This window comes from Zonotrichia albicollis, chromosome 3 (assembly GCF_047830755.1).
Source record: "Zonotrichia albicollis isolate bZonAlb1 chromosome 3, bZonAlb1.hap1, whole genome shotgun sequence".
Classification (NCBI taxonomy): Eukaryota; Metazoa; Chordata; class Aves; order Passeriformes; family Passerellidae; genus Zonotrichia; species Zonotrichia albicollis.
In genome coordinates, this window is record NC_133821.1 from 82056232 (window position 1) to 82068800 (window position 12569).

Sequence of the window (12569 nt, forward strand, 5' to 3'; positions counted from 1 at the left end):
CACTTCTCTTAGCACCAAAAAAATCAGACTGTCCCTGCTGTCCCTCAGGACCTGGTTCCAGAGAAGCAGGCCAGGAAACCTTGCCATTTTTGGCAGGTTGCAGTAGGAGTGGTGGGTGTCACATTTGCCTGGCCATGCTCATGGTCCTGACCTCAGTGCCCAGTACGGTGTCAAGCACCTTTGGTCATCAAAGAGTGGCCCCTTTCCCTGGATCCTAGTGAAGCCTCAGCCCCAGGGAGCTTTGTTTGGGGGTTACAGGTGTATTAAATCAGCAGCAGGGGTCCCCTGTGCCTCACTCCCAACCATCAAGGGGTCTCATCAGAGGTTCAGTGTGGAGAACATTGGTGCAGCACCTCCCTCCTTCTGGGGACCTTCCTGAGCTCCCCACCAGTGGTCAGACAGAGGGAAAAGAGAATCAGTGTAGATATCCATTAAACCGGACTCTGGATGAGTTTTGTCCATGTTTCCAGGAACCTGAACAAGGAATGTATCTTACCTCTCCTCTCAGCAAACACAGACCTCCCAAGGGAAATCATGGGCCAGTTGCACTTGAGTTTGTTTTGAGGACAAAGCCATCCATCCTTCTGGAGAGATCCACCTGGGGAGCTGGCTGGCTCTCATGATATGAGCAAGTGTGCCCCTAGAGCACCCATGGCACACACCCCTCCAAGCAGCTTCCATGGTCATGATTCAGCCCACACATCATTCCCAGTGACATCACCCCAGTGGCCCAGGCTCCCTGGTGACAGGGATCCCAATGGTGACATTACATCACTGTCACTGGAATAGATCCATTCAGTGCCCAGAACTGAAAACCCCCAAAAGCAACTGATTTGCCTAAATATTTGTTTAAATACTGCTAAACCACCACATCACTCAGAGTAAGACAGCACCTTCAGCTCAGGGGTGTAGGAAAGCACACAATGGTGAGCTGCCCTGTGAGGAACCAAAACCATTTCTGCCTTTTTGATTGGTTGTGTTTAACTGAAAGTCCTTGAGACAACCGCAAAAAATAGAGGAAATTGTGTGAAGGAGCAAGCTGCACCACTTCTAATGAATGTACAAGCAAAGGCAAGCAACACTGGAAATTATTTTTTGGGGTATCTAAGGACAGTAGAAATTCAGATGAGATTATTAAAACTTCACTGTGAAAAAACCTCCACAGTGATTCTGAGCAGAAGGATTTCTGGGCCAGTCTTAGATGATTAATTGCTTGTGACACCTCCAGAAACTTGAGATGCTCCATGCAGCACAAAAGGAAATTCAGATTCCCTGCAGCACCACAGGCATATGCTGTACATCCTGGCAGTACCATGGCTCAGGGAGCTCATTTTATTTGTGTAGCCCCTGGGGTGCTGGGAAGGATGGCAGGCAAGGGGTTAAGTAGTGGCACCGTGGTTTCTGGAGGGGAAAGGCATGCCTCATTAACCAGCTGGAATTCATCGAGGGTATGAACACCAGGGCGGACATGGGAAAGGCAGCAAACACCACATTACTGAGATTTTCAGGGTACATTGAACACAGGTCCTCAAAGGAGGTCAGTGCCCATGGCCGGATGGTGGCAGGAGGGGAAAACAGCCCTGAGAAGTCAGGGGCCATGGGAAGAGAGTGGGACACCAGGGTGGGGTCTGGCTGGAGCAACCCTCACTCTGCCACCTCTCCATGCACAGCCATGGCTTCCGTAACCATCTGCCCCTCCAGACAGGAGGACAATGAACGTGCAGCCAAGGCTCTGAAAACCTGACTCATATCTTCCATGCGTTCATCTTCTCCCAGGAGTGCAACCCTCAGATTTCCAACCATCACACTCATTCACTAAGCCAACATGGTACAACTGCACTGCTCTGTGGTTACTAATCCAAGTATCCTGCAGTTACAAGAGGTGTGAAAGTGTCCAGCACAGGCACTTCACTGCTCAAGGCTCACTTGCCCCAGTCCTTGGGTCCAGCAGACAGCATGTGGCAGCTGCAGTGCTGCTCCTTTAAATATAAAGTCATGTGCTTCCCACTATGATCATGTCCAGGATTGCTCTGTTATCCCCATTATAAAATTCTAAAGTTAAACTGAGGCACAAAAACCAGGTCCACATGGAAAATGAATTCAGCATCTCTTTACCCAAAATGTAAATTAAGAATTTCATTCAGGAAACAGAAAAAAAATATTTCAACTCCTTTTTCTGTTGTGGTGAATTTGAAGAGTGTTATTCTGGAAATAATATTTCATTTTAATGTAAAAAATTAATTAAGCATGGAAGTAAGAGAGCAGAGCTATGCATAGCCTCCTACAAGAGGGATTCACAGTAGGCTTGTAGAAAAGCAATTTTTCTCTGCTCCCTAGCTCTATGAGTGTTTTAATACTCACATGGCACACTGAGCACAACACAGAAGGTGGAAACCAGACAAGTCCAAACCTCTGTGTGCTTAAGATATTCTTTTGCAGGGTAAGAAATACAGATTTGACCCCACCCCCAGTGAATCCAGCTCTTCCATACTCCAGGAGACTGATTTTGCTCCATTGCTGGAGCTAAAGACAAACCATCAAACTCTCACCCCATGAATTTAGACTGTTTTGTTCCTCAGACAAACTATTGAGCACTTCTGAGACAAATTGAGAAATAGCTACCCAATGACTTAAAGTCTTTTCCATAGCTCCAAGGATTGCAGTTTTTCTTTAGTGAAAGTTTTCTTAGAAATGCAAGTCCCTGACACAAAATAGGAGCTAGAAAATACGTGAAGGTATTGCTCATGGAGTGAAGACAGTGAGACTACTTGTATTACATTTTTTTACCTAGGGCAAGGCTGTGATGGGTTTGTCTGCTCAACCCTGCTCCTTTTTATTTCAAACTTCATCTGGAAGATTTACAGCAGCACTAGTAATGCTAAGGGAGGGCTGTTCATCCATTTGCAACTCAAGTTTGGCTGTGATTTACATTTGAAGCAGATATTTTAATCCCACAGTTGCATATCAGGTATACTTAGATTTACCACAGTTGTTCTTTCCTCTGGTCAAACAAATAGTCATTTGGGAAAATCATACACATAAATCCATTCATTTATAACATTTTTTAAATCAGTTTTGCAATCTGTATCCCAGGACAGAGCATTCTAATCTGAAAACATGCTGTCCTTGAATCACCAGTGTTGAGGGACTGTGTCATTGTAGGGGAAAGTACACGGCCAACAGAACTGACCCCACTGACCTTGCCCTGTCTTTGCTCCTCAACAACCTCAGCAGAGTGTGTTCAACATTCCAGCTAAAGCACCTGGCTTGGGACCTGCCTCCTGCTTTATTTCTACATATTAGATGCAAAAATTACATTCCATTCCAACACTGAGCCTTTCCATTCAAATCTTCACAGGACCAGACCCAGAATCACTCCACAGTGCTCAAACTGCCTTCCCAGGTGAAGCCACCTCTGTCCCACCATGCAGCTGTTTGGCACAGCACACCATCCCTTATAACATCCTCAGTCATCTTGTGGGCAGATCCACCCATTTCCATCTCTCCTTAAAGCTTAGGAAAAGCTCTGGGTAGTCAGAGCTTTTGATCTTTATTTTCCTTGCAAACCCTTAAGATTCTGGAAATAATATTTCCATGCCTAAATGACAGAGGAGCAGGCCCCAAAGCCATGCAGGCTACAGCAGAGCCATGCAGATGTGAGAAACACCAAGTTCTTCAGCTGAGGTGATGTGAACTGCTGCTTGGGGAGTGAAGAGGGTGATGACATCCCACTGAAAACTCCAGGCGACAACTGAAGAAGCACTAAAACATTGCACCTTTTCCTTCCACACTTTGTGTTCGTTTTGTTTTTTAGTTCATTTAACATTTCTTTCTGGCCCAGGTATGATGTGAGCATGGGGGACAGACTCAAAGCATCATGAAATCACGTTGAGGTGACCCCTTGAGTAACCAACACGTTGCTCAGCTCTCCTGCCCGTGTGCACCACACAAGTTGGTAGATGGGCTGCAACTGAAAAAAAAGATGCTGCCAGCTCCCTGCATGCAGAAAACACCAGCCTTGATTGCTTGCAGAGGTGTGCCACTCTTCCAAAGATTTCCCTCAAGCAACACCTATGCCAAAAGTGAGGATGCAAATTCAATTGTATTGAAGCAAACCAGAGTTTATTTAGTATTTATTACCCATTTTGTTGTTAGACATGGCTTCTTCTGTGTTGGTTTGCCTCTGGTAAACACAGAATTTTTTTAAATTTTATTTTTTTAATAAAATATATAAAACATTGTGCATTGCTATCCATAGGAAAACTGTAGTTTAACAACAACAACAGAAACAAAAAAAAAAAAAAAAAACAGAATAAGGCACATTCCTGTGCAGCATCTTCAAATATATATATATATATATTTAAAACAAAAAGAAAACCTTTTTCAACCTCTTTGAGGTTTTTAACTTCTCACTAGTGACTGACACATCTCTATATTACCAGAATTTCACTGTTGGAGATGGGTTGGGTTGTGTTTGACAGGGGCCAGCAGGGAGAGCAGACTCAAAAAAATAATAGGATTTTATCCCTGAGGTGTCAGTAAAGAAACTAAATGTTCCCATTGAAAAGGAAGATGAAAAGACAGCCATAAATAACTGAACACACTATGGCAAACATCCAAGCACCGAGATGATTTCACAATGGAAGAATCCCCCTCCCTCCCATCCCCCAGTTCTTAAAAAGTCCTATTTGCTCTTGGGTTGTAATTAGGTTAATCTCATGGCTTCTGAAGTCACAAGACAATCGGTCAGGATGCACCTCCCCCAAATCATATTTCCAGAGTTATCATTTTGTTCACAATTCTTCCACAGTCCTCGGGAAAGGAAAACCAAAAAATCCTAAATGAAGACTAGATCCTGGAGAGCCTCGCTGTCCAGCCAAGAAAGGAGCACTCACACCATGGTGTGCCCAATGCCACATCCCACACGGGAGAGCTGCCATTGTCTCCTCCCTGCCTGCTGCTCGGAAATGAAGTTGGCAAGTTGGCACTCACTTCTTTGAAACCAGAAAGCGTCCGGGAAGAGGGGTGATACCAATATGTCAGGGAGAGATTTGGGGAATCATCACGGCTGTCCATCCACGCCGCTCCACGTGGCACACCTGGTGGGAAAAGGGGAGACGCCTGCGTTGTAGTGTCCCCTCCCTCTGCTCCCCGAGGTGTGGGGCAGCCCCGGGGCGCAGGGCAGGAGCACGGAACCCCCATGGCTCAGTAGTAGCGGTTCAGGCTCCTGGTGCCGGGAATGTCGGGCTGCCCGTTCATCCAGATCTCGCGGATGATGCGCTCCCGCTCCTCCAGCCGCTGCGCCCGCTCCAGCTCCTCCGCCGAGGTGAACACGTTCATGTTCAAAGTCCTCTCGAACCTGCGGTGCCTGCGGGCCGACAGGTCCGACGTGGTGTCCGAGTCGTCGTCGCTGTCGCTGCTGTCGCTGTCGCTCTCCCGCTCCCGGGGAGGTTTTTTGGAGGAGGAGCGCTTGCAGTCCGTCCGGCAGGACACCCGGAGCACCAGGGCCAGCAGGGTCAGCACCAGTCCAATGCACACTCCGGACACGAAATACAGCGCAGCCCGCTCGGGGTTTTCTGCAGGGAGAAAGGAAATGATGGAGGAAAAGAACCCTTCAAAGAACAGAGCACACACGGCCCCTCCGTGCACACACCACAACATTTTCTAGAGGGGCCGAGTTTCCAATGGCTGCTTTTACTTCCATGCCCTCCTGTCTCCTCCCCCCAGGGCAATCAGGAATTTAAGCCCTGGATTTGCTGCCAAGGCATTTGCCCACATGGAGAATGTGGGTTTGCTGCAGTTGTGTTTGGGAGTTGTCTGGAAGGGAAGGGAGCAGCCCACAGAGCTAACTCTGGTTCCCACGGGGCTGCTGCACAGCCAGCTGCAGGGTAAGTGCATCTTGCTGTCGCATCCTCTGCCTGCACACCAGGCATAAGGATGATTACAAAACTTTATGTGCCCTGTGCTGTGGCCCAGCTGAAATGGGAGGCTTGGCAGCATGGCAAAAATGCACATTATTTATTCATAGACTTCATTTGCTTATCTAAGGCAAGAGTGCTGGCTCCCTGCCCAGACCACCAAAATATCTACCTGTGCTCCACAGGCAGAACTGGAGTCAGTGCACCAACAGGATGAGTCCTGCACAGCCGCATTTCTGAGGTGATATAACAAGACTCCAAAGGATCCACAATGCTTTTCCAACTAGGTCATCATGTTTATGTACCACCTCCTTTTTTTTTTCCTTTTTTTTTGGTTCATGGGACTACTTAGACGTCTAATTATGATAAATGTTGTTACTGCCATTCCCCTGGGCTGAATCATCCCAGTTTATTGGTGCACTAAATGGGTAAAGGTGAACTGAGCAGAAGTGTCAAGGCCAGCTCTACTCTGCAGTGTCTGCTGAGTGTCTTGAGCTCAAGGATGGAGTCAGTTCCTCAGATGAGTTTTACTCCCTTGAACCCAGAGAAGGATCCATAACAGCTTCTGCCAGCTGAGACCCTGACATTTAACCCCAAAAGATCTCTGTAGCTAAAAGGCTTCACTTCCCTGCACTGTGCTTTTAGAAGTGCCCTTTCCAGCCAATCTCCCAAAGCAAAGTTTGTCAAAGGTGAACTGGAAACTATTTGGAGATGTTCAAAACTCAACAGGGCAAGACCCTGCTCTAATTTCAAAACTGGTTCTAAATTAGAAGTTAGCTGTGCTCTGAGCAGGGGATGGGACCTGGTGACCTGCAGAGGCCTCTTCCAACCTAAATTATTCTTTGACTCCATGGTCAGAGCCCAAACACTGGCTTGTGCTATTCTAAGCAGCCTGTAGTTCAGGGCCTGGAGGTGCTCATGGAGCAGTTACAGAGATTAAATGCCTTTGTGCTCTTCACTTCTCTCCCAAATGAATCTCAGAGGTGACTGATGAGCCAAAGTGGAAGAAGATGTCAAGATAGTCTGAAAATTGGCTAATAAATCATTAAACTGATCCAAGAGTGGTTGATGTGGATGACATGGGGGAAAATCAGGCTGAAGACAGGACAAAGAAAGATAAGGAAAGTGCAGCAGATAAGTCAAAAAAAAAAAGAAAAGGGCGGACCAGCCTCCTGCAAACTCGGCTGTAATGCAAAGAACAAACAGGACACTGAACTGAATGTGCCAGTGGGCCCATGACAGGGGGTTAGAACTGATGGCCTTTAGGTCTGCAGATGGTCTGTAAGGTATCTTTGAACCAAACATTCTACAAAATGCAGCAGTAGTTGGAAGGTCAAGTAAGACCAAAGCCACAGGCTTTAAACTAAGATATTATGACAAAAGTAAGACAGCAAAATTCCAAAGGTAAAAAAGATGCTCATGGAGAATGTGCCAATGGCCCCTGCAGCAGCCTGGATGAGTGAAATCCTGCCTCCATTGGAGGCAATGGCTACTCTGAATGCAAGGGTCAGGACCCAAATTAAAACTGCAGCCTCCTTTGTGCAGTAGGCGGAAAAAGCAGAGGCTGCTGCTGTCCATCCAGTCCTGTGTAAACAGTAAAAGCAGAGTCCCTAACCTGATAATATTTTTACCGCCACGTGCAGTTTAACTGAGGACAGTAATCACCCAGCTTCTCTTGCAGGTAGCCCTAAGAAGGGCTCTGGGGCCACCTGGATCATGGGAGTATGAGCAAATGAGCACAACTGGGGTGTTTGTCCTGGAAGGCACTGGCTGCAGCAGGCCTTGGCTCTGCCTGGCTGAGAGGATGCCATGAGCACTTCCCTGAGCACCAGTCCTGCACACACATGGGCTTGATTTGGTTGCATTAGTTCCACTGCTCGCTCCTTTAGAGCAACTCATTAAAAAAACATAGACTGGAGCCTGAGACACAGATACATGTGGATTCTCTACCCCCAATTTTGCCCTTGTCTTGCCTTTCCTTTCTCCTCCACACTCCTTTTTCCATGCTACTGTATCCAGTTCATGAGCAATTTTACCTCCATTGCTCCTTAAGCAACCATTTTTCTTCCCCTGCCTGTGCTCGTCCATACAGCCCTTCATGCAGTGCAAGAGCTGTAATTGAATTTTTGGGCTCCAGTGGCATTTATGAGCTCCTACAGCTACTCTGTCACCATCTGAGACAAGGTCTGGACTTTCTCACAGAGATGTAACCCTGTGTTCAGCTGCAGTCTTGACATTTATCGTGCATACAATCCACTTGCACAGCAGCATCTCTTTTTTTTTTCTTCACAGCAGAAAGAGCAACTTAAGCTAAAAACCACAGGCTCTGCTTTCTCTCACTTCAAGTAGCCAAGTCAGCAACAGCCTAGATTTGGGGGTTTGATGGCTGATTGGTGATTTTGAGAGCCTAACCCACTGCATGTTCTACTTGTAAAGACCAAAACCAGGCACCTTCTTCAGCAAATGGATGCTCAGCACCTTCCAAAAGCTTGAAGGTGGCCCAGATTCATCACATCAACCCGGAAGCTTCTCAAAACACTCATTATACTTGGAAAAAAGTTCTTTAAATGTGTATTGGCATGAGTATCAGGAGTTAGCACAATTTTGATATATATTCTTGCGTGCTTATGTGTGTTTACACTTATTAAAACATAGATTTTGACCACTGAAGCTTTTTCTTCCAATGCTGTAGATGACAGCTCCCAGCTTCCAGCAGAACTCAGTTTCTGCCAATCTCTTTGGCTGAGGCTACCTTTCTCCTTCCTTGTATTTCTCTCTCTGGATTGGAAGGATTGATAAAAATGTCATTGATTCGAGCCTAAAATTAGTCCATGCAGACAAAAAATATACGCTCTACATAACCCTCTACACAAAAACCACGATTCTCTAGGCACTCAAACTGGACAAAAAAATTAAAAACACATTTTATTTTATTTTTCCAACCAAACCAGCAGCAATTACAGAGCTTGTTTCCTGAGGGCTAACAATCTGCTGGGAGCATCAGCCCAGACTGCCATTAATTCCCCAGGAAATGCCCCAGGCCAAGGCTGTTATTGCTATTATAATAAATTGTTTCAATAAATAAAAAACAATCTAGGCATTAACGCTGCTGGCTTCCTGTAATGGCTCCATGCATTCCGAAACCTCAGTGGGGAGGAAAATTTCAGAGGGCCCCCAGTAAAAGGTTCAGCACTAAGCATGGCCAGACAAACAGTAGGAGCAGTATCTTCCAGGGAATTTGCAGTCAGCCCCACAGGCTGCTGAAATCCCCTGATAGAACAGAGGAAGCTCTCCAGGAGCCCCTTATTAACAAGGCTCAGGCCAAACAGTCTAAAATTTGGAATGGTCTCCCCTGGGCTGTATTTTGGAAGCCCCTCATTAATAACTTGGCAGCAAAGCTTTGCTTGTGAAAGAAGAATAAAACAGGAATTTGTGGAGGTCTCCCTCCAACTACTTCATCCTAAATGCAGTGACAAAAATTGGATAAGTCTCCTGTCCAAAAGGAGGCACTGGAAGAGCTCTGATACATTTTGAATGTTTAATATCTATATAACCATGAGGGACATTTCTGGTCTTGATAGTCTGTGACTGCAAGGACAGTTCCAGTTGTCACTGAGACTGGTGAAGACTTTCCAAACACTCAGAAACACGTCCACAACAAACTACAAGTCTGAGGTTTGTAGGTAGAGATAGCCTCTAATTAAAAACCTAATTTTATAAAGAAAATCAGCTTTCCAATAAAGAGTGTCTCTGAGTCTTTTGCAAGACTAAACTCTAAATAATATTAATCTGTTGGATCAGCTACTAATTTCATTCCTCATTGACATTATTCACACTTTTTCCCTGTTTCTGAAGAAATAGGTTCTGGAATCTGGGATGAGACTGACACCTAACTGGCTCTGATATCTAACCATGATAGCTGCAAATCAGGACACTTTTGCTTCCTGCTGTGATTTTTACTGTTCAGCTGTCCATAGGAAGATTCCCAGCTCTTATATGGGACTATCAGTCCAAAAGATGGTGGAAATGAGCACAGAGCCTTTTGCTAATACTGGCACTTCTCTGTGCACTGCAAGACTCTGCATGTGTGAGTGACTGAGTCTGCACACTCTTCACCTGCAGCTGCCCACCCAAAACTGCCATTTTGTGCACAAAATGTGAACACCATTAAGCACAGAAGGGATTCCATTCTTTGTGGATACTCTCCCCAGGCTAAAAAACACCCCACTGCCAGGAGAGAGGAAAGGCAGTAGAGAGGATCATCCTTTCAAGCCTGCACTTTACCCATGAAAGAGCAAAAAACCCACAGCTTCATTTCCCTGCAGTGGATCTGAGAGTATCCACCAGACTCTGCCCCAAGAGAAAAACCACTTTTTTTATACTGGCCCTGCCTATTTACAATTTTCTTGTACAAACTCCTATTCTGAGACAGTTCATGAGCACAGGAAAGCCCTGAATGCAGCACTTTCAGTCTGCAGAGAGCACCTGACAGACGTTTTAAGTGTCATGGAACAGAGCAGCTCTTGCACTGCTGTTTCTCTTTGGCACCAGAGCTGTGGTCAGGAGCAGTGGGAAGATGTGTGACCCAGAACCAGCCCTCCCTGGCTGCTCAATACCTTGACTTTTCTGAACCACTATAATGGATCCTCTATGCGCATCACCTGTGGCTTGAGCTGCCTTCAGGGCCCCAAACTCAGGAGGCAAGCACAAAAAAAAAAAAAAAAATCCAACTGCTCTGCTGTTCAAAATATGCACTATGAAGAGAGATGGGTTGGCAGTGCTCTAGTTTTATGTAAATTATATTTGTGCCCTGTGACACAGAAGTCATAAGCTAAAACATCTCATACTCACATATAACAAAATAAATCATGACAAATCCGTCATTTCCACAAAAAGCAGAGGCTAAATTACATGCAGCAGATAAAGATGGTTTAGGACATCTGCTGTTTCAATCCACGGGTCAGTCATCAAATATTTTTATAATAAATAACAAACTGGACATATATGTCACTGAGACTGAAACCCATCTAACAGCCATGGTGAGGAACATGGGAACCAGCTGATCTTTAAGGGCTCTTCCAACCTCAAACATTCTATGGTTCCATGATACATTGGAAAACATAAGTCCTGAACTCAGCATGTGAAAGCAAAGTTTTGAGGTCTGAGTTTACCTATTTGACATCCAGTGGATGTGAACACCACACAAGGAAACCACGTGAAGACAGGGCAGACAAATCCCACAGCAACAGGACAGTTAAAGTTGTTTGTGCTGCAGTAAAATCTAGAGGCTCCTGCCAAGGCTGACACCTTGTGACAGGGATGAATCAACACTTTGTGCCCCAAAACCAACACAGAGTCAAAGAGCTTTGCTGTGTTCAGTGGAAGCAAAGTCCATGGATCATTGTCAGCAGCCCTGAATCACAGTCCCAAATATCCTGGACCATTAATCCTACAGCTTTCTCTGCCCATTACTGTTCACATGGGGAACACAATATTAACAGCATTTTGTTTTATAGTAGGGATGGGAAGGTAGGTATTCTCATGTTAAAACTGGTAGCTGTAGGTAAGGGGGAAAAAGTCAGACAGACAAAAGACTCCTTTAAAGCTTGTTTGTTTAACTTTTCCTTGGAGACACCCATGCAAGAAAACAAATCTATCCTACCCAGCTATATTCTGTGAAGAACACTACTAATTACATTTAATCTGCCTGACTCTGAGGGCTGTCATGAAAAAATGCATCCTGATGACAGCACTGGATGTGTAGAAGCGCAGAAATTTGTATAACCCTTCATGGTCCTTTTAGAAAAATCCTTCACTAAATAATATGCAGAAACACTCTCACTAATCTGCTCAGTGGTTCCAAAGTGCAAAGCCCAAGTTAGCTGCTTCAAATCCAAATACTTGGATTAGCAGCATGGGGGCATCTCAGCAAGAGCAACAGCACGGCAGCAAGAATGCACACTGTTTAATGAATTAGCAAGACTGAATTAGCTGGCAGATATGAAAAAGTAGCTCGCAAATACTGGAGTTCTAGTTAATATGGCCTTGAACACTTCCAGATATGGGGCAGCCACAACTTCTCTGGGCCATCTGTGCCAGTGTCTCACCATCCTCACAGTAAAGAATTTCTTCCTAATGTCTAATTAAACCCACTCTCTTGCAATTTAAAGGCATTCCCCCTGGTTCTGTCACTTTTCATTCACCTTTTAATGTGAATTTTTTTAGAAGACTGCTCCCCCGTTACTTGAAAGATACACGTGGGTGAAAGATAAACTGTGATCCAAGGAAATCTTACTCTAAAGTAGATTTAAATATACAATTAAGTAGACTCTCAAGTTACTTCATCTTCACACTTCTACTGAAGATAAGCCAAATTCTCTTAAGCAGTGTAAAGATTTGAGTGCTGCTTATTTTCCAAATTACAGGACAACAAACTTGCCTCCCTAATGAGCCAGGCTTTGATCTCCAGGAAAATGAAGCATTAGGAATAATACCACATGTAAGATTACATTGTGTTTAACTGCAGATGAGAGCAGAGCCAGTGGAAAGCAGTGCACAATAAACTCAGTTATACTCTGCCTGCTAGAGCTGCCCCATCAGGCCTTCCAAGGGAGAATTCGCTGAGAGAAGAATGAAATACACAAACAGTTC

General features: G+C 45.2%; 1 protein-coding gene across 3 annotated transcripts in view; it reads right to left on the reverse strand.

Annotated features, from left to right (window-relative positions):
- Positions 1 to 1129: 1129 nt before the first annotated feature.
- The window catches only part of EVA1A (eva-1 homolog A, regulator of programmed cell death), a 207617-nt gene continuing 196177 nt past the window's right edge, over positions 1130 to 12569 (reverse strand). The window contains exon 3 of one of the 3 annotated variants that reach the window (XM_074538014.1): positions 1130 to 5576. In XM_074538014.1, coding sequence (XP_074394115.1) covers positions 5206 to 5576 — 371 coding nt within the window. In that variant the 3' untranslated portion in view covers positions 1130 to 5205. The remainder of the gene's footprint in view (positions 5577 to 12569) is intronic. The other 2 variants (XM_005485088.4, XM_026792189.2) reach the window with 2 other exon arrangements.